Source organism: Daldinia childiae, assembly GCF_008694065.1.
Source record: "Daldinia childiae strain JS-1345 chromosome Unknown Scaffold5, whole genome shotgun sequence".
Classification (NCBI taxonomy): domain Eukaryota; kingdom Fungi; phylum Ascomycota; class Sordariomycetes; order Xylariales; family Hypoxylaceae; genus Daldinia; species Daldinia childiae.
Genome location: NW_022984646.1, coordinates 317850 through 340088, shown reverse-complemented (window position 1 = coordinate 340088; position 22239 = coordinate 317850). Strand labels below are relative to the sequence as shown.

General features: G+C 45.8%; 7 protein-coding genes across 7 annotated transcripts; 4 read left to right on the top strand and 3 right to left on the bottom strand.

Annotated features, from left to right (window-relative positions):
- Positions 1-422: 422 nt before the first annotated feature.
- Positions 423-845, top strand: GL218_05255 (uncharacterized protein; the record flags this gene model as incomplete). The annotated part of the gene is made up of 1 exon (XM_033581906.1): positions 423-845. The coding sequence occupies one exon, from the start codon at positions 423-425 to the stop codon at positions 843-845; it is 423 nt and encodes a 140-aa protein (XP_033434840.1).
- A 1069-nt stretch (positions 846-1914) lies between these two features.
- On the bottom strand, positions 1915-3266 carry GL218_05254 (Actin-like protein; the record flags this gene model as incomplete). The annotated part of the gene is made up of 4 exons (XM_033581905.1): positions 1915-1932; positions 2126-2896; positions 2959-3054; positions 3108-3266. The coding sequence occupies 4 exons, from the start codon at positions 3264-3266 to the stop codon at positions 1915-1917; spliced, it is 1044 nt and encodes a 347-aa protein (XP_033434839.1).
- Positions 3267-4039: 773 nt separating this feature from the next.
- On the bottom strand, positions 4040-5938 carry GL218_05253 (uncharacterized protein; the record flags this gene model as incomplete). Its single annotated transcript, XM_033581904.1, has 6 exons — positions 4040-4260; positions 4327-5107; positions 5159-5481; positions 5543-5630; positions 5684-5820; positions 5887-5938. 6 exons carry the CDS (start codon positions 5936-5938, stop codon positions 4040-4042), a joined length of 1602 nt encoding a protein of 533 aa, XP_033434834.1.
- Positions 5939-6807: 869 nt separating this feature from the next.
- GL218_05252 (6-hydroxynicotinate 3-monooxygenase) lies at positions 6808-7959 on the top strand (the record flags this gene model as incomplete). The annotated part of the gene is made up of 1 exon (XM_033581903.1): positions 6808-7959. One exon carries the CDS (start codon positions 6808-6810, stop codon positions 7957-7959), a length of 1152 nt encoding a protein of 383 aa, XP_033434833.1.
- A 2981-nt stretch (positions 7960-10940) lies between these two features.
- GL218_05251 (uncharacterized protein) lies at positions 10941-12109 on the top strand (the record flags this gene model as incomplete). Its single annotated transcript, XM_033581902.1, has 2 exons — positions 10941-11638; positions 11719-12109. The coding sequence occupies 2 exons, from the start codon at positions 10941-10943 to the stop codon at positions 12107-12109; spliced, it is 1089 nt and encodes a 362-aa protein (XP_033434836.1).
- A 4636-nt stretch (positions 12110-16745) lies between these two features.
- GL218_05250 (uncharacterized protein) lies at positions 16746-18095 on the top strand (the record flags this gene model as incomplete). The annotated part of the gene is made up of 1 exon (XM_033581901.1): positions 16746-18095. One exon carries the CDS (start codon positions 16746-16748, stop codon positions 18093-18095), a length of 1350 nt encoding a protein of 449 aa, XP_033434835.1.
- A 1910-nt stretch (positions 18096-20005) lies between these two features.
- Positions 20006-21517, bottom strand: GL218_05249 (putative aconitate hydratase, mitochondrial; the record flags this gene model as incomplete). The annotated part of the gene is made up of 1 exon (XM_033581900.1): positions 20006-21517. One exon carries the CDS (start codon positions 21515-21517, stop codon positions 20006-20008), a length of 1512 nt encoding a protein of 503 aa, XP_033434446.1.
- Positions 21518-22239: the final 722 nt, after the last annotated feature.

Here is a 22239-nt window from a genome sequence, read left to right as displayed (position 1 = left end):
GCAACCTCGCCTAGCGCTTCACACGAAGTCTTGCGTGCGCCGCGTGCCTTATGCCATCTCTCCTTGGGGCCATGAAAAAATTTTCCTTAATGGGATTCTATTCTACTCTAGGACTGAGTACGTAGTTACGTATCGTGATCGGCTTTGTCCCTAAACTCTCGCCCTGGTGCCACGTGCGGCAAACCTGGAACTTTCTCGAGAACTACGGTGTAATTTATGACAAAGGGGTTGCTCCCCTGGTCCTCACGATAAAATTATGTATATTAGCCCGTTCCCTCCATCCCACTGACCTATCTTGGGATCTGTTATACTATTTTGCTGCCACCATTCATCATATAAGCTTCCCAGTAGAAACAATATCAACCTAAACTTATAAATTTCAGAGATACACTAAACCCGCTGTTATCCAAGACCATTCCAAGATGCCTGATCTCACTATCACCGAGCCTCACCCAACCGTCCCGCAGAACTCATACACTCACTCGGGACGAGGTGGCGCTGGCAACTACTTCCGGGCTCCTAGCACCACACCCTCATCCGGTGTAGCGACAAAGCCGACATCAGTGCAACACACCACATCGCGCTTCTACTCCGGACGAGGAGGAGCAGGCAACGCGCACGTCGCAGCCGCGAAACCTGTTCTATCGTTCGACGAGGAATTCACCCACAAAAGCCACATCGAGGAGAAGCCCATCGGCTACGTTGGCCGGGGCGGCGCCGGAAATGTCTACGGTGCTAGCGGCTCTGGCGCCTCCCGCAAGAGCAGCGATGCTTCCAGCCAGCACAGCTCAAGCAGCTCAGGTAGCTTGTCCAACATATGGAGCCGCATAAGCCACCGACGCTAAGAGTCGCAACAGCTCCCGCTAAATGAACCACAACTATTAATTCACCACGACGTATTTTTCAACACATTGCATACTACACACCATCATCTCTCTACTTCATCACCATCATCATCATGGGAAAGCAAGGCGCATCGGAGTTTCGGGCATCATCATACTCAATCAACTACGGGTATGAGCAGGCAGGCATGTGCCCTAGAGAAAGGACAGGAAAAGGAGGATAAGGAGGGGAAAAAAAGTTTGGGGCCTCAGAGCAAACAGGGAAGCTCGAAGATTTGGTTTACGGGAGAAAGAAGGATAATAGGGAACATACTAACACCCATGACACTATCTATCTTTCTCCCTTCCGGCTGGCAGACTCCGGGACGAAGGAATCCTCACAACAACCATTTGTTTCTGGTGAATATTTACGAGCGATATATACCCCCCTACAGCGACTTTTCAGTTGAAAAGGTCTTTGCGTTTAAAGAAGGCATATAGCATTGCGCCGAATAAAATAGTTATACGTAGTTCATAGCTACGAAGAATAAAAAAATATGAATCATACCTCCATGATCCGTTCTTGATTCGAGTTTACATCGCGTAGTGTTACCTTACTAGTGTTACCATCCTCATACTATTAGTCTTTAGCCTCCTAGTTTTCCCCTGTAACCTCAGCAACACCTCAGGTCACAGACTTACAGTCTGACCTATCTAACCTAGTCGAACTCAAACACCACCATACCTAAGGTAGATGCATCATCACTATCACGTAACGCATATATCATCTTATATGGGATCTTCAAACGCCTGGGTATCATTCATCTACATAGATGACTTAAGTATTCCGCCAATAATCTGACACGCAAGCTTGTCGGCTTCTCTTCTCCGTCCCATCCTCTCTTCTCTCCCCCTTCAGACATTGCGAGAGCCTCAACTTGCTAGAGGGTCCTTTGCAGCCATACACTATCTACTACATCTCTGGACTGTTGCTTAGAGTGGAATGAGTCTCTCGCTGCGCTTACGCTATGCTACCTTACCATGAAATCTCCTCGATCTACTACACTCGGACCGGGAGATCGTCAATCCGTAACTAGTTGGCCTCCTTTCCCTGGTCCGAATTGTCGCGATTTGTGAAATCTTCCCGTTCTATTTTTGGGGTTCCGAAAAATGAGATAGGTAGGGAGATTATGTCAGTTTCTTGTGGATGATATCAGGATCCTCGTGCCAGTCGTCAATGCTAACCACATCTATCATCCTATTAGTACATATTTAATTAAGGAGTAGTGAAATAGCAGACGTACCTTTCTGAACGTGCTTAAGCCCGCAAGAATGCTACCTCCGATCCAGGTCGAGTACTTGCGCTCAGGCGGTGCGAAGATCTTGATCCGCATGTCCTTGACAGCTAGCTTCTTGACTTCGCTCAGCAGGCGGTCACCGAACCCTTTGGTCAGGGTACTACCGCCAGACAATACGATATTGGCATAAAGCGCCTTACGTAGGTCCAGATCTGTCCTGTTGATGGCATCTGTTACGATCTGCTGAATACCCGGATACTCTAACCCGATGAGTTCAGGGTCGAACAAGATCTCGGGCGCACGGAAACGCTCCTGGCCCACGCGCAGTCGGTTACCGTCAGGTAGCACGTACTCCGCCGTTTTCCCCTGGTCTAACTTCGCGCTCTGCCAGTCCTTCTCCTCTTGCTTAGGGTTTATAGCCACGTATGAAACAGCTTCCTTAATTAACCGCACGACTTCCTTTTCGGCACTCGTATGGAAGACGTAGCCACTCTTGCGCAGTAGCGTCTGCATGTACTCGGTGACGTCACGGCCAGCAACGTCGATGCGGCGCATAGAGGAAGGGATCGCAAACCCCTCGTATACAGGAACCGCATGCGAGACACCGTCACCCGAATCTAACACGCAACCCGTGGTACGTCCGCTAGCATAGAGGGAGAGAACAGCTTGGATAGATGTGTATAGGGCAGGAACGTTAAAGGTCTCGAAAAGTATTTGAGCTGCCGTATCCCGATTTGCTCGCGGGTTAAGTGGTGGTTCGGTTAAGAGGACGGGATGCTGGTGGAAATATTAATATTAGAGATGTCATACTGGAATAGGAGTCCTAGGATCATACATACCTCTTCGCTGATAGTCTTGAGTCCTTCACTATAGACATACTCCCATATCTCTCCATATCGTCCCAATCTGTGACTATGCCATGTTCTAAAGGGTATCTTATCTTTAGGAGCCCTCTCAGCTCCGTCGCCGCCTTTTGACCAATGAATACCTCGCCTTCCAAAGCACCAGCAAGTACTCGCAAGTGCTTCGGTCGACCTACAAAGGAAGGGAAGTAACATTTTGGTAGATCGTCTCCCGCAAAACCCGCTCGAATTGTACCAGAACCATTATCCAGTACAATGGGCGCGTTGTGGAGGGAGTCTGTCATTGTGGGCGTCTGGGCGTTTGGGCGTTTAAGCAGCTCTTCGTATGTATCCACTTCCGTCTCCCCTTTACACTTTGTACTTGACCCTTAACCGTCTAATCCTTCGCTTTCGAATCTGAAAATTGCGAGTTTTCACCCTTCACCACCAAATTGTAATTTTCGCAAATTACAGTCAAACAAAGTTGGTGTTCTCCTGTTTATTGGCCACAAGGGTTTGTAGCAGTTTGAAGCGAATTCGGAGGTTCAAGAGTATTATTATTAACTATAAAATAGCAAGTGGATGTAGAAAAAAAGGTTCGGTCGTCACCTCGTAAATCCAAGAAGCATTTCGTGTTGTGGTCGTCAAGTGGGAAAGGTCGTGCAGCGTTGGCGATCGGCTTGGGGACAATTTTTCGGCGAAGCTTCAAATTCACGACGCGCCTTTTGCCCAGGTGCCCTTTCCCTTTCTTTGGATGGTTCAGGAGCTCCTGCAGGGGGTTCGTTGTCGAATAGAGTACGTATTTACACGTGGCCCAAGCTTGATTCGCTTAGTGCACTGACCACTACCTTATCTCGAATTGCCCACTATGCCACTACGCTAACAGGTACGAAGTACAATGTGAATTACGACAAGACTTTTACTAATATTCTATCTATTATAGAAGTCAATTCTTATTCTTTACAACTTAATAAAATATCTCATAAATCTTGTATATCTAGTTCTATAAATTTGAAGTTACCATTCAAATAAATATCAAATCTTATCTCAATACTATTACCGGTAATAGTATTGCCATCTAATCTTCGTGCATGAACCGGTGCAGCGCTTCGTTCCTAGCGATATACTCCCTAATTCGCTTGCCGAAAATCCATAGAGGAATAGTCAATACGTTTACGCCAACAAATACGGCACCGAGTACGTTGAAGACTGCGAGAACTCCATTTTTTGCTAGCCAGTCGTTGACGAAATAAGTCAAACCAAAAGTCAGAATATTTCGAGCATTGATAGCCACGAATGCTACAAATAAATAATGATTAGCATGTACTCGAGATTGCCACAGATAATAAATAAGAGCATGTATACCTTCTTCGCTTAACTCCTTATGAGCGTCGATCACATAACCAAAAACAGATGAGTTAGATAGGGCAAGACTCATGTTTGCTAAACCAAAACATAGAACCGGCCCGGACCAATGAGTTTGATAATGGACAGTAGCGCCAAATCCAAAGAAGCCGACGATACCAACAAAGAATGAGATAATAATCGGTGGTAATCGGAACTCGGGTTCGTAGATACCACGATTCTTCTTAGCCAGATACATACAAACCCAATCGGTCAATGGGCCTGATAAGACCTCACCAACGAAGGTGAGAATAAAGGGGGATAGCGAGATCAGCCCTGTTTCTGATACCGAGAAATTGTACGGTGGAGCCGTGAAGATGACTGCGTTTACGACGCTGAATACCACAATCCAAGTCAAGGTGACCCCGTAAAGCAAGAATGCCCAAAGTACGGCTGGATAGAAGAAGACGACGACCGGACGCAAAAAGATCTTCCAAAGGGGCGTGGTGGTATAAATAGTACCACTCCAAAGTTTTAGGCTTCGTAGATACGAATCTTTGCGTTCAGTCACCACACCAGTCTCTATCGTTTCAACCTTAGCACTATCCTCTGGTCCGGACGAGGCATCTTTCTTCTCTGGAATCTCTGGCTTAGCATCTTGACTGTTGGCGCCTTTAACTGCTAGCTGTTGCTCAAACGACTGCCGTCTATATGCGGTTTCGGGGACAAAGAGTATCACGAAAGGGAGAAGCATGCCAAAGATTATGGCACACCAGATCAAAGTCCACTGCCAGCCTTGGTCCTACGAAGATGTTAGCGAGTCTAGCACAGCAGAGTCCCGAATGTGACTTACCTCGATAATATAACCGGCAATAAGAGCACCTCCGCTGATACCACATAACAAGAACATATTCCAGACGGCGATTCTAGTAGCCCGTTGGTGGACATAGTAGATGTCGGCGATCGTGCACTGTACGAGGATCTCGTAAGGTGCCATTCCTAAGCCGCTCCATACTCTGCTACCCAGGAAGCTACTGTAATCCTTCGCAAGGGCTCCCCAGATGCTTCCGGAGAGCATAATGATGCTCGATATCACATATACCGGACGCCGCCCAACTTTTTTTGCCAGCGGGTTGAAGACGAAGAGTGAGAGCCCAATCGTCAGAACTACCCAAGCTGTTGCTTGAGAAAGCGTGTTGACCGTTACATTGAGCGCTGCGGCAATTTCAACAAAAACCCGGTGAAATCATCGGTCCATACGCGCCCACAACTCCGGCGGAGAGGCCTACGATAACAAGAACAACATCCTTGCGCCATGTCGGCCACTATATTCTTGTGAGTTCTTAATTCCCAAGCTTCTCTGCCGTAGTGAACTCACATTAAGAGGGTCGTTGGGAGAGTCGCTTGGCTGAGGAGTTAATATAATATTGGAATACTTGCCGGTACCATGTTTGAGCAGCTCTCGAGAGACGTTTCGGTATTCGTCTGGTATATCGGACTGATCCGTGAGTATTACTGGAACTTGGATTAGCATCCGCTTTACCGCTTTACCGCTTTTTTGATTTTAAGAGATTTCCATACCTGTTCCAGGGACATTTCCCTCATACTTGCTCTCGAGGATTCCCCAAGGCATTGTGCCAACTTGCTTTGACGCGAATGATCCAGTCGTCGTTTGTCTGTTGCTCTGCAAAATCAACTGACGTTATTGGCACGCGTTCAGAGGACAACCATGTCTGAAATACATATGTAACAGTTGGAGATCCATGTTTATAAGCACTGACTACTCCTCGCGGTGGCCATGGGTGTGCAGGCAAGGGTTCAAATGACGGCAAGACGCATATGCAGTATAGCGTAGCATCGCGCTGCTCCCCGTTACCATTGCCGACGAAACAAGCACAGATCCACGGAATCTCCGCACATACTAAACCTGATTAACAGAAACTCCGCGTCTCTAAACTTGGGGAAATAAGCATTCTACGGGGTATCAGACGGCTCCGCGAGCTTCCCCACTCGAAGTTGAACAAGGGGGTTAACGACGCAGAACCCAAGTGTCCTATCCTATTGAGCCTTTCATTGGCTGCTGCTATCAAGGGTTATATGGAACCTGCTCGGGATAATCAACTCGACATTTAACCATCATCTCGTACTACAGTCCAGAGACTTACCGTCACGGCGCAACTGCCGATACTCCTTCTAGATCCTGATGCGGGGAATATTGATTCTAATATAGTTAGGTTGAAGAACTAGATAGGTAAGTTCGTACCTCCACCATGGAGATCCAGTAATGCACAAGTAGAAGTATGTGCCGCCCGGCCAGTTTAGATGTCATGTGAGAACGTGAGGCCTATACAGTTAGGTTAGACTAATCCAACCAGTTGATCATACCCGAGGTCAACTCAAAGACAGATTCATGATAAACACCTACTCCTCCAATCTCGATGGTTGATAAAGATAGAGGGTCGATTGAAACGATTTATCAGTAAAACGCAAATATTTAACAAAATGGCCGAGTCACAGAAACCTGCGCAGACAGGCATCAAGGTGATCGTGGTGGGCACAGGTTTCGCAGGATTAACAGCCGCGATAGAATGCCACCGCAAGGGACATGATGTATTAGTGCTGGAGAAATTCCCAGAGCTTAAGCTCCTAGGCGACATTATTTCGTTTGGGCCCAACTCATCGCGATTATTCCGTCGATGGCCAGGTGTCGCCGAGCAATTGGAGCCCCTTAGTATGAGAGCTGACGCGATCACTCTGAAATCCTGGAAAGGTGAAACACTATTTACCCAATACTGGGAAGGTGAAGACGCAGAGTTTGGCATCCGTTATGATGGCCACCGCGGCGAGTTCCACGAGGTCGTTTACAACCATGCCAAAGAAATTGGCGTCAAGATTCGGCTTAATGCCCGTGTTGAGGACTATTTCGAAGACGATAAAGAAGCAGGTGTAGTCCTTGAAAATGGCGAGCGAATTACGGCTGATGTTGTAATCGCGGCCGAGGGTGTACGTAGCAAGGGCCGCAAGATCGTTCTCGGATTTGAGGATCAGCCCAAGCCTTCCGGCTACGCTGTATACCGCAGTTGGTTCAGCGCAGACGAGATCGCAAAGGATCCTGATACCAAATTCTTTACCGAAGGTGGTGACCGGCACGTTGCTTGGCTCGGCCCAGATGTGCACTTCATCGCAGCCTGTATGAAGGGGGGGAAGGATTTCTCGTGGGTATGCACGCACAAGGACGAGGCAGATATCGAAGAGAGTTGGCAACTGGAGGCGCCACTGGAAGATGCACGCAAAGTTCTCGAGGGCTGGGATCCTGTCATACAAAAGATCTTAGACAAAACACCATCGCCCCTAATCGACTGGAAGCTTGTCTACCGTGACCCCCTACCAACGTGGATCTCGAAAGGCAGACGTATTGCGCTAATTGGTGACTCGGCCCATCCGTTTTTGCCAACGTCTATTCAGGGGGCGTCGCAGGCGATGGAGGACGGAGTCACGATTGCCGTATGCCTGCGCGAATGCGGCAGCCCCGAAAAGGTTCAAGAAGCAGTCGCGGCATTTGAAGCGATCCGATACGAGCGCGTTAAATCTGCCCAGAAGACAGGAGAACAGACACGCGACATCTGGCACCAAGGCGGACTTCGACGCCGCTAAGAAGAACCCTGAAAGCATGAGGCTCAGACGTGAGGCCTGGATACTGGGGTTCGATGCTGAGAAATACGCCGAGGATAACTACGAGCATACAGTCAATGTCCTAAGACGTACGGGCTTACACGATACTAGCGAGGCAAGAAAGCTGCACTTACCTGAAGGAAAGCACGGGTATTTAGAATACGGAAGTGGAACTGATAAAGGAACTAATATTTCTGTCGCCGCTCATGCGGTCAACGGTACTGTTATATCATAAATAGGTATATATATAGATAGACATATAGAAGAGGTTGAAGATGGTCGACAACGTTGTACGACTTCCAAGAATGCAGCACGACTCCAGACGATTTTTCCGCTTTCCTTCTCAATGCCCCCCTATTTACCCTTCTTCAAATTGATTAGGTAGTAAGCCAGAACGCCTCTGATTATCATATAGAATACAGCCAGTTATTCTGTTTCTCTCTGGCAGACCAAAAACGCCTTCCGGATGTCGTAAATGCGAGGACTCTATGTACAGGTGTATAGTCGTCGAAGTAGTGAATGGTAGGTATTATATAACCCGGTATATATGTAAAGGTAACACATGTTCGAAGCGAATTATAACTGTCCCATGTGGCCGTCGAGGACGGCCTTGCTGATGAAAGGCCAAGAGAGGAAGCTACCCAGAGCAGGGAAGTATCTAAGAATGACAGTCAGCTTCGTGTTCTTCATCGTATCTTAGGGAGGTATATATAGGGGTTGGAAGACGGGATGAAACTTACATTACAGCAACACCGGCACGAGCTCGTGCGATGCGGCCCCAGTCAGCGCGCTGGGATCGAACGGCTGAGGGGAGTGCTTCGGTAGGGCCCTCCACGATCCTGGCTGATTGCCGGAAGCTCTTGGAAGCTTGTCGGGCAAGAGCCGAAAGGGGAGATCGGGCGGCATTCATGGCGATGGCTGACATTTTGATTTTATGGGGTTGAAACTTAAGATAGTTTTAATAAGTGTGGATGGTTGTCGTTATAGTTAAGTGTCTAATAAGACAAGGTTTCGAAGTGGACTGGTTTTTTTTTCTGAGTTGAGATGAACTTCTCGAGAGGTGAGATGTCTATATTTGCTCTAATTGAGACTTTGGAGAGGAGATGTCTTTTTTGGAAATGTTTTATGATTGATGAGTGAAGATGTCTATGTTGCTGATGATGATGATGATAATACACATTATTTCCAAAATTCCCAGACTTCGCGGGCTGCTCTTATATTACATCCAACGACCGGCCACTACGGCGAATGACAATAATAATAATCACACTCCCAACACTCCATAGCCCTAGAGCCCGAGCCAGAATCTTCGTAGATACTGGCGAACGTATGACCCAGAACCCGTTCAGGGCTTAGCCAGGAATCCAGCGCCGCGGTACTGACAGGTGGTTCGGGCTGGTCCATGACGGCATGCGGCACCTATCCCCAGAAAGCTTACCGTCGACTTCCTGTATAGTACGAATGGGTCCGGGGGGGACAGTTTGCGCCTTAGGGATCTGGTGAGAGGCAGAGAGCAGTCATCATGTCACGCCACGCGGCTGCGCGTTATTCAGCTAGAAGGGCGATATCTAAGGATATCTTAGTAGCCGGCGAAAAGGGACCGGAGATGAGAGGCTGAAAAATCAGGTCGTTTTGTGCACGCTTATGGCATTCTGGCCTGGTGCGTGGTACGATGTAAAGGATGGGTGGTACGATCGGAGTTGGCCGATGGGTTGTGGGAGTGGGTAAATGGGGGGAGAAGAGCGGGTCGGGTTAAATATTGACCACGGGAGGGAAAATCTGGATTGAGGCACGTGATTTTAAGTGTTTCTTACTAGCTCGAGGTTATTTTTGTCTTTTCTGTCTGTCAATTATTACTTTTATGCTTATATTTGATGACAACCTTGTTGCAAATAGACTTGCTTCGATTATATAATATTTGCGAATGTTCTTTTTTCTATTTCTTTTTTTTCATGTTTCTGATTTTGCATTCTAGTTTCTCTGTTCTGGTATATCTTGAAAATAGAATACGTTAAGCGACAAGATCCTCTTAGGCCACTTACAGCAGACGTAGCTCTACATAGACCGTCAGTATTACTTCGCTCGTATTCATAATTCTACCACAGAACTCAAGAATAGTCATCGTGGTCTCGGTAAATACGATAATCTTGACAGCTCTAGCATAATGCTGGTTCTCCTTCAGTCTATTAAATATTCCCGATTTCAATAAGACCGAATTTGATGTCACATCGCCGTTCGGTAGGAGCGAGTGAAACACGTTCCCAGTGCCCAAAAAGTACAGCACCTGTCTTTAATTGATTGAAACGTTCCATTACCTGCCTAATCGCGCACTCCTCAAAGTGCTGCAAACGAATATCAAGGAAGCCTTGGACTTTAACTTTTTCCCCCTTGTAATTGAAGCTTCAGTTTATGCACCCAGGGTACGGGTTCCAAGGTAAACTTATAAATATTAATCATAGCGTACGATCCAGCCCTGGAACATCACGGCTCTCGGAACCGCCTCAAGTCCAATGGCTGGCACATACCAACTTGGCGAAACCACCTTCTCGAATAAGGATTATAATCGGTCTGCTAAAATAGCCCAAATTCAACTTTAACCCTAGTCGGCGGCGCCCCTTTGAGTCTCTGAGCATCTATAAGTAATCCACTATACTCATATTAAGCTATACAAAAACACTATGTTACCAAATCTGGACAGTTGCACTTGACAATTGGACCTTGCATACTACTATGTATATTCACCTGGCTAGTTAATCCTATGATAATGATTTCGTTAAGGCGACGAACAAGAGGAACCGAGGATGCGATGGTATTTCTAATGGTAGTACTAGCACGGGCATTGCGACAATGTGTCACTGTGTCTATATTATAACTATTAGACGCCCATATGATGATCTACATAGGCTGTGTGACGACCACGATCACGATCTACATCAATTACAAGCATATCAGCACTGTGCATCATGTTCGTCTCTAAGATCCTCTTCGCGGCACTTGCCATCGTCGAGGTAGCATCAGCCGCCCCGGCCTCCCTCGCCAAGCGCCTGCCGGGCCGCGTCGTGAAAGCCGGTGAGCCGGTAGTGATCGACACCAACTCTGAGTACGTCCGAGTCAGCTTTATGAACGACGGCAGCCTGCTCGGCGGGTACGCCGCCAAGGACGGCACTCAAAATGTCTTGCGCGTCGTGAAGTCGACCAACGGCGGCCAGTCGTGGGAGCATCTCGGCGAAGTATTCAGAGGCGAAATCGCAACCCACGACATCAACAACGCCATGCCGCTTCAGCTACCCAACGGCCGCATCCTGTACGCGTACCGGAACCACGACCGTATGGGCGCTGACTGGCACTACACGTACTTCCGCATCTCGATCTCGTACTCGGACGACGGCGGCAAGACCTTCAAGTATCTCTCTACCGTCGAGGAACACGTCCCGTCGGGCGTCAATGGTCTTTGGGAGCCGTTCTTGCGGATCGCTAGGGATGGGTCGCTGCAGTGCTATTACTCTGCTGAGAACAGCGGGGGCGACCAGGACAATTTTATGAAGTACTCCACGGACGGCGGCGCGACGTGGTCTCATTGGATTGCCGTCTCGGGCGGTGATAAGAATTCTCGCGATGGTATGGTTGGTGTTGCGCCTATTGACAATAACGGAAATCTCATGTCAGTATCTCTTCACGCACTCTCCAGCATTGCTCAGGGGCCGGCTTCTGATTATCACATGGAATACTAACGCGCCATAGTGCTGTCTTTGAAAACACCGAAAGCGGAGTCTTCTCAGTCAACTACGTGCTCTCGCACGACGACGGGCGATCGTGGGGCTCGCGCGGCAGGCTGTACACGGCGCGCAACGGGAAGCTGGCGGGGGCGCCGCAGGTGTACAACGTGTGGGGCACGCTGGTGGCCAGCTTCATGACGAACGAGGACGTGGAGGGCACGAGCGGGTACGACGGCGCGCAGATGAAGGTTATTACTAGCGTGGACGGAGGTAAGACGTGGTCCGGCAGCGTGGTTACCGGCGAGGCGGCGTCGCATTGGCCGGGCGTGTTTAATCGCGATGCTACGCATTTCTTGGCGCTGTATTCGAAGGATGGGCTCGGGGCTGTTAGTCAGTTGTATGAGTTGAAGAATTAGAACCGTGGTTACTTGTGAAGGGTCTTTGCGTCCTAGAGTTAGCTTCTGAGGGAACTTATTTTGATTGGGCTTTGGTCGTTTAACCCAAGTTATATAGGTAGTTATGTTCATTGTATATATTCTGCAGATATTGCGAGTTGTGAATATAAATTTGATTATAAACACTCAGGTTTGAATTAGTTGCTGTAGGATATGAGGCTTCAGTGGGTGCTATTACCCAAAGCTTCCAGTTGCATTTTCTCGACTATATACATATTATGGGTCTTATTCATATAAAGAACGTGAACAGGCCTACATATCAGGTCGCGTAGGCAAATTCTCCATTGCTAGGTACCTAGCAATTTTCATGGAAACTTGTATAGTTATCCCTCGAAGTGTTTGACATCACGTTATGGTAAGAGGCGTCGGCTGCAGCGTCAAGATTGATCGGTGAAAGCTTGGCGACTTGTTCAACTACGATCGGATTTGTATTATTGGGCCACTTCATGAGCTGCTACGTGACATCGGCCGCTGGATGCATTTATCCTAGGTGACCTGACTTGCAAAATCAGCGAAGCCGTTCAGCCGTAGGTGTATTTCATAATATGATCTATCGAGACTGTATTCGTAAACAACTGACCTGGCCACACGTACGCTTAGGATATATGCTTCCGATAATCATGTTTAGCCAATCAGATCCGGTCGATGGATGTGCTTGCTTTTAGTTGGCTGGAATCTAGCCACTCATACTGTCGCGAAGAACAATGGTAATAGCCCTACATTCTGCGGATGCAATCGCAGTTTCACGATGTAGACTCATTCCGTTAGGGCTCTTGTCCAATTGTGTATCCTATTCTTATCCTTAATTACTGTGTAGGCTTGGATGTAAGGGTTTATACAAACGTGTAGGATATGGAAATAGTAATATGACTTGTATTTTTTATATTCTCTTTAAGTCCGCTATTTGTCTGAAAACCACTACTACCCGGAATTTTGAGGTACAACAGCATTGTAGTTGCGGTGCTATAACAAAAACTTTTGGTAAAAAATTTTTTTTTAATATAAATGGACTCGGATGCGACGTAGAAGTACTTTAGGTGTGGTTTTAAATCGAATGTTAAGGTTGCTGCTTTAAGTAGTTGTTTTTACCAGACATGATAAAATAAAGAAGGCTCGTTAAATTAGTTTGGTAGTATAGTAAATCAAGTTGCTGTGTGTAACGTGATATTATACAGATATTGCGCTGACATTTATAAGTATAGTTAACGAAAAGAGATAACTACAGGATAAATAAGCTTGTTCTATAAGACTATTGTTATCATGTAATTATTGAAATACTTTGGTAAGGTAGTTTTGCGATATTATCAACTTTAATACATAATCGTAAGGCGTGGGGGAATTATCACCCTCGTATATGACTACGTTATGAAATATGATATGGAATGTCAACGTTGTAAGTCGCGTATTTTAAGCGCGCGCTATAAACGTAACTAATAATATTGCTAATAATAGGTATGTTTTCTTAGGCACACATGACAGCATAGTAGAACTAATCATTCCTTAGGCAATCTTTGCATATAAATTTTAAATAGCGCTTACCGCGATGATGGATAGATAGCACGCGACGTGTCAATTATGCGGTTGGGAATCCGTATGAAGATTATTGAAACGTTGCTAATAAGGGATCTTCTATGATTGGTGATTGGTCCTAGTGGAGGCGGTCTTCTGATCGGTATACTTGGGTGAATATTGACCGAACATCAACTAAATGTGTGGATAGAAAAGAATGAAACAAGGTGCGACTTGTAATTTATGTAAGAGATACTTTAGGTAATTGTCGAATATTCGTGTGTGACATAGTGGATAATGCAAGTGCACCTGAAGTGGTTATATTAATCTCGGCTGGTCATTTCTTATTTCCCTAAGTCAAAGAAGATTCTCCCTCGATTTGAGATAGAAAGGGCAAGTCCATTCTATCTTACGACTAAATGAATATAGCATTTATGTACCTAGGTTTATACATTACCTAAGATAACAATCGTAATAATCCAAGTTCGTAAAAGAAGGTACGGCTCTCGAGATTATTCCCTATCGCCTCAAATTATAAACTCCGTTAAAACAATAGTCCGACAAGCGACTCCACATCTTAAACCTATCGCACGGGCCACTTTATGGACAGTAGACCGTCGACGCTAATTCTCATCATTTACATACATACAGCCAGCATTGAACTTGTTACGGTGGACCATTATGACATTAGTGCCAAAATCAAGAAAATCAATAGCACTAGGTCTAATAAGGTAATAGTAAGGCAAAAATACAGTGTAAGCTCAATTAATATGCGCTGTATACACAATTAACACCCCTTTTAACCTTATACCATAATAACTTTACGAGTATCTATCCAAATCTTTTCTAAAAAACACTGATATTTTGACTAAAAGAAGAATAAAATTACAATCCAAATTGCATGTAATTTGACCCAAGATTGGTAGTGTTATTAAAAAGGCTATAAAGCCGGCCAAAAGTTAAATAGCCAATCAGATATAGCCTTTATCTTAGCCTCAAAATACACGAATTTAAAAACAACATTTACACATAACTAGTTATTTGAATAACTTTACCAATATACCATTTCAAAAAATATAATTAGTATCATTTTATAGCCTTGATTAATGCGAAAATAATGATATAGGTTGCATGTATATATCCTTTGGCTGGCGTGTCGTATAGCGTGTTATATCAATATCCAGTAAGTCTTATACGGCACGTGATACCCTTTATGACCACCTGTACACCTCCTTTTATACTACACATTATCTTTACGAAATAAATCAGCAATATTATGAGACTATTTTAATAATTTTTATTATACTTTAAATAAAATATTAATATTTATGTTAATTTATGCTAGTAATATTCGAAACGTTACTATAAATATAAGAATTCTGTATTCAATTTTGTATATACCCCGCATAGTATACTGTGCACTCGATATATTACCCTTTTTGGACAGCCCTGACCTATTTTCTTGATTTTGGCACTAATGTCATAATAGTCCGCCGTACTTGTTCCTAGGAAATTCATCTTTTATGTGCCAAACTATTTTCCCGTTTGTATATTCTTTTTCCCGAATTGACATTTGCACACCGACTTATTGAGACTGTTGATGCGATGTGATGAAGAATATTTCCGTAACGTCAGAAACGCCATTCACATCCATTTTACGCAGTGTAAAATCCCGATCGGCGCGATCCTAATCCGTTTTGGTGTTTATTTAAGCTTGCCAGCTAAATTCCCTTTCGGACCATGACGAGGAAGCCTTGCAGCCGTATTGGATCCTATACCGCAAAGGTATTAATCGTTACCGGTATGTTGCTTTTCAAATATTTCTACTTACTGCTGTTCTTCGCTTTAAGTCCTTATTTATTTTATTTTATTTTTGTGGCGAGGCTTGTCTATGATGAACAAATATGGTAAAAGGGCGGACTGCATCTATGGATATTGCTGGTTTTAAATTCTATAACCCGCCTCAAATTCAGCCGGTGTTTTCTATTTGAGAACGCGTCTTCAACCCCCCGCAACATCTTATGTAGGACTCGCCACACTTAAGTTATTGGCCCGTCTATCTCTTGGGGGAGAAGGCAAAGAAAGTTGCAGCAATAGCTGCATGTTCCGCTATATAGGAGCCTAGCTTTGCATTACCGCAATAAGGCAGGACCAAAGGCTGCGGTGAATATACGCCCCCTTCCCCCCCCCCAAACTCTGGGGATCGTGATAAGCGAGGTTCGGAATTCGAAGCCGGTGTATCCTGCAGGTTGATGACTCAAATTAAAAACTGAAAAGATCTGAGACAAGCCTCCCATTTTGTTTTTCGTTATCGTTTATCGGGTGTGTAGACTAGTTATTATATCCAATCTAACATTGTCTATAGGACCTCATTTCTTATTGGTATCTAAAGATATAAGTTGGGTATACCACAATCCTTCATCTTTTTAAGATAAGACTGCCAGCAATATCACAAGACGGATTAGTATTCAAGCCACTTTTTTCAGCAAGCTCTTACTTCCCCTATCTTCCTGTTATTATTGCTGCCGCCATTTTTTAACGGGTTTGTTCAACCATTTCATTAAGTACCTGTCTGTCATTCACCCCACCAACTCACATTTCTTTTTTTCTCGTTTTTTTTTTAATTATCTACCCAGATTGGTTTCTACTTTTATCTGATTTAGTAATTAAATTTACCGGTAGCGCATCCCCACGATATCTCACTTATTTCATAGTTTTCAAGTATTGACTTTCTACTTCAGGTAGTTCCCAGTGTAATCACTGAAGTTATTTCCATAGTAAGGGAAAAGGCGGCTAAGATGACACGACTTCGACAAAACTCAAGGGAACGAACGCAGGTATCTTATCGATATTTTCATAAGCCCTCGCGGCTACCCGCGCATTGGGACTTAACGAAGCCTCCTTCCTGCCGCATCACGTTCTTAGATAGAGTGTGATTGGGTTATCCCACAAATTGAGTCATGGAGAATAATCAGTACATCTTACAACGATGTCAATTCGAAGAATGCGAAGCTACCATCTTCATCAAGGGACTTATTGCACACCAACATACTCAGACGTCATAGACGCACCTAAGCCTACAACCGTTATGATGCCCTCTTCTACTCCATCCAGTCATCAGCAGTCAAGCAATGATGAACATTTGCAACGGTCCGCATCACAGCCCAAAAGCAATTCTGCTGCCACGATCCCCCCATCGGAGAAGCTAGGAGATGCTATCACTGTGAAGGCTCCCCTTCCAATGGCGGGGCCTGTGAACGAAAAGAAGCACCTTCCCATCAAAATGGTAGCGAGAAAGACCGTCGGCAGCGCGTTTTCTAACCCGAAGCATGAACCAGTAGGCACTCGAAAGCATGAGCCCAAGCATCCTTTTTATGCTAGCTCTACTGAAGATACTGCTTCCTCGAGTCAACGGCCACCAAAACGGCCAAGATTGTCTACTGACGTGGATAAAGGCGAAATAGAGGCCCGTCATCGTGTTTCCTCATTTTCTGAGAGCGGCTCTTATTCATCTCCTATTGCGGCATCGACGAATATTGGTGAACGCGATCATGAACCCGTGGCAGCTTCTGACTTTGCTCTTCGGCCAAAGAAAGGAGTCTCTTCTCCGTTAGAGACGTCGTCAAGGTCTAGGTCACGGGATGATCGTTCAGCTTCGAAGTCCTTCTACAAGGATCGGTCACATAAGCAACAAGGTCTATATGACAATTCTAAGAGTTATAAAGTTCCAACTCAAGGAATCATAGACCTCACAGAAGATGACAACCCTCGTCCCCGACCTTCTAGTAATGCCGTTGAAAATCTGAAGGTCAGTACAGAGAAGCATCAAGAAGATCATACTGGAGGTCCGAACCCTCGCACTCCACATATTGCTTCCGAGTCGAGACGCGAGGGAGAGTCAATAAAGGTGCAAGTCTCCAAAAGTAAAGACACAAATAAGCCTCATCGAAATAGTGCAACAGGTCGGAAGGAGCAGAATGGTGTTCGCAAAGTAAGTTCCTACTCGACAATTCGGCCCCTCCCGCGGAAGCCTCACGTTCATATCGCACCTCGGCCCCCGCCAACGTTGCCTTCGCCAGACTCGCAGGTCGCTTCACCCCCTACGGAACCCAAACCAGCCAACGACAAACAGGTCTCTGTCCACCGTCCTAAGTCGCCCCTTGAAAACCCCGCAGCTGAAGCCAGGCAAGATGATAATCAAGGTCAACCAAAAAACGAAGTACCAATACCGGCGGAAGATACTGGAAGAATTGTCAATGGTGCTGCTGCTAATCCCCCTCCAGTAGTGTCTACTGCTCCTACTACAGTTGCAACATCAGACACTATAAAGGTTAATGGGATTCCGACGAAGGAACAAGTAAATGAGTATATACGCAATATACTTGAAAATCCAACAAAGATAATATTTCCACCCCCAAAACCCCCAGAATTGATTTAGGTACTCCGCTACCTCGGTTAAATTCTGAGGAAGCATCTAATCCTACACACCAGTCACCAAGTAAGGGAGATCTAGATCCTTCGGGTACGCAGACAGTCAGTGGGCCGCAGATGACGGAGAAACGTCCCTTAGCAAAACGTCATCACGCTGCGCCAAAGACTGCACCGTTCACCAATAATCGAAACGCCGCAAAGAGGCCTATCAACGCACCAGCCGGCGAGTCAACTCTTGCATCTATAATTCAAAACCGACGTTGGAAACATCTGAACCCCGAGGAAAGGCGGCAGGTCTGGATATCCAAACATGATCCTGATAAATTCGACTCTTATATACGGCAAACTTAATGAAGCTAATAGACCTGGCTCTATATCATTCGCTCTACCTGAATATCAACAACCTCTGCGCCCAACTCGTCCAGCAGCACATTTTGGTCATATAGACCCGCGGGTCCACTGGACACGCCCTCGCTCCAAGAAGTGGTATCTCGAAAAGCAGAACGAGATTCGTCAACGAGGAAGTAGAAAAAGTAATTTTGGCCAAGTTGCAGCTCGTGCAGTAAAGCGGAGACTAGAAGAAGGCGACAATGCGCCTAGAATCGACTTACCTGATCGAGTGCGGAATAACCCCGCCTGGCTATCCGCTCTAGATGAACTAGACGCGATGACAGACCAGTATTACGCGCAAAAGCATCATGGCCGTCAAAATGGGATCCAACAAAAGGAAATGGAAAGTAAAATTACTAATGTAGATGAAGATAGCGATATCGAAATGGAGGAAGATCCAGCAGAAGCCGTTTAAACTAGCTACCCGCGAAGTTGATTGTCCGAGAACTATTCAAAAATGCACATATATAACGTATTTGGCTGGCGCTGCTACGAATAGCTAGGCTCTTAACGGCACGGCAATATGGACAATGTGGAAATGATTTTTAGAGAGCATTGCATCGGGTGGCGCGAGGCGTCTTTGGAGAGGAATATATTACCGACTAGGAGGTGGCTTGAAGTTCATGGAAGAGCTAGAAATATTAAATGAACCAGGTTGGTTCGAGGTAGCTAATCGACACTGTACACCTTGGTCGCATTTACATGCGACTCGGATATCATCCTGAGAAATTACTATGCGTATGGTATTACCAGAAATTACCTAGTATTTCAATATAAATGCTTGGCATCATCAGTAGTTTTAAGGGAATCGTACTTTTTGTTCTAGCTTTTTTATTCTTGTTGAAGGAACAGATACGTGAGACAAAAATTATAGACTGTTACTAATTACACAGCTATAATTTATATTACTTCCGTTGAGTTACAATAGATCGACGGGGTACATACGCCACAATCCTTAGTGAGGGTTACCTTTGAGAATTACCAGCAACATTCTGAAACATCAGGTTAGCTATTTAATAAGTGATTATGACGGGGTTCCGGGTAATGAAATCTCTTTTAAAAGTTAAGCTGAATTTAATATTTTGACTGTTATAGTCATCTTTACTAACTACTACCTACCCTTATAATGTAGTCGCTAAATTAATAATCAAGTAAGGCAATAAGTATATCAGGTAGTGAATTAGGCTGGACATTTTATACTAGTTATTACATCATGCTTACTATACATAGGTATTTATCCCTTCGTTGTGGCTAAAGTTTGACGACTATGAAAATAGGTAGGAAACATCAATAATGCTATAAGTAATATGTAACAGCTTATTAATGAAATGGCTTCCGGAGTAAAATGAGTAGAGGATAGAGGTACGTTATCATGTCTATATTTCTTTTTTACATCTCGACTAAATTTTTCGTATCTTGCCGCTTAGCATGCTTGTCTATAATTTTGCCATATGAACATAGACCATACATATCTGTCATCCAGCACGTAGGGCAATCTCCATCTATCTTCAAATTTATCCTCGTCACTTACTTTTTCGAGAGCAGATTCAGCGCACTACCCGCCAGAATGAAACCTGCCTGGTCCTTGCTAACAGCGTGCTTTGTCTTGATAAGCACTTCCTCTCCGGTTTTCTGTTTTTTCACCTTAAGTGCTACCTCACCCTTACCACCATTTTGCAGCATCTCATATAAGCCAATCGTAGATACCTCGTCGCCAGCACTGATCTTATCGTAGTCAGCCTCATCGGCGAATGTCAGCGGCACGACACCCTGTTTCTTCAGGTTCGTCTCGTGGATACGCGCAAAGCTCTTGGAAAGCACAATTCTGGCACCTAAGTATCGCGGTTGGAGCGCAGCGTGCTCTCGTGCGCTACCCTCTCCGTAGTTATGCTCTGCTACCACTAACCATGGTCGTGCAGCCTCCCTCCAGCGCTTTCCTAGTTCGGGAATCGTGTGCTTAGACCCGTCTAAGTCGTAAGCAACGTTAACTTCGCCAGTTTCTGCATTTATCGCTGTGTTGAGTGTATTCTCGCTAATATTGGGAAGATGGCCTTTATACTTCAACCAAGGACCGGCAGCAGAGATGGTATCCGTCGTGCATTTCCCGGTGACTTTGACTAATACGCGAAGGCCTGAGAGATCGGAGGTAGGGAAAGGGTCAAACGGTTCTAGAAGCGCAAGACGTTCGGAAGAGGGTGAAATGGCTACATCAACAGACGGGTCGGGGGCTTGGCTAAGAGGTCGAAACTGTTCTCGAGCTATCTCAAACGGCTGTGCTGGGATTTCGAGACCCGATGGAGGAGTAAATCTGAACTCCTTGCCAGATGGGGTAGGAAGCGAGTCGGTAATAGGGTTGAAGGTGGTAGTGCCTGCGAAAGTCATGGCGGTGACGATTTCGGGCGATGCGAGGAAGTTCATGGTATCTGGGTTTCCGTCGTTGCGGCCACGGAAATTACGGTTATACGAGGTAAGTATAGCATTAGGGGTCCCCTTTTCGACGCCATCATGTCGCTTCCATTGACCAATGCAAGGGCCGCAGGCATTTGAAAGTACAGTACCACCGGCTTCTTTAAACGTATCCAGAGGACCATCTCGTCGTAAAGTTTCCCTGATTTGGTCACTTCCCGGCGTTACGTAAAAGTCGGATGCGGGCTTTAAACCGGCCTCTATCGCCTCACGGACCATGCCCTCTACACGTGTCATATCCTCGTACGAACTGTTTGTGCAACTTCCGATCAGACCTGCTGATAGCTTGTCAGGCCAGTTTTGCTCCTGTACTGTTTGCTTAAACTGAGATAACGGCGTAGATAGATCAGGGGTAAAGGGTCCGTTGATATGAGGCTCTAGTGTGGATAAGTCGATGGTAATAACTTCGTCGTATTTCGCACCAGCATCAGCCTTAAGCTGAATAATATCGGAGAACTTCTTTGCCTCCCTTGCTACATCGTGTCGGTGTGTCGCCTCCAGATATCGTACGTGGGCGGCATTAAAGGGGAAAATAGAAGTCGTAGCGCCAACTTCGGCGCCCATGTTACACATTGTCGAGGCGCCAGTGCAGCTAAGTGTTTCTACACCAGGTCCAAAGTACTCGATAATGAACCCAGTACCGCCGCGCACCGTAAGTTGTCCCGCGAGGTTAAGAATGACATCCTTTGGTGCAGCCCAGCCACTAAGCTTGCCCGTCAACTCTACCCCTAAAATACGAGGGGCCTTAAGTTCCCATGGCGCGCCAACAAGAGCCTCAACAGCATCAGCACCCACCAACACCAATTGCTATCGTACAAAGACCTCCAGCGTTAGGCGTATGACTGTCAGTGCCCAGCATCATCAGGCCGGGAGCAGCATAATTTTCCAGGACACTCTGGTGTATAATACCAGCACCAGGAGGCCAAAATTCGATTCCGTATTTCTTCGACGCAGATTCTAGGAAGTCAAATACCTCTTGGTTTACCTTGATTCCCGCTTCCAAGTCAGCCTGTGCGCCTCGTTCGCCCCAATTAAGTGATCGCAGTGAATGCTAGCCGGGATAGCTGTCGAAGGGAGATTGCAGGTCATGAATTGTAAAAGGGCCATTTGTGCTGAGGCATCTTGCATGGCAACTCGATCAGGCTTTAGCTTAAGATTTGCCGTCCCTCGAATATTTCGTCCACCATCCGTATTAGTTGTAAGGGATTCCTCGACATTATCTAAATGACTATAGAGAATCTTCTCAGCCAAGGTAAGGGCAGCCCCTTTGCCCAGTACCTCTTTGACCTTTTCAT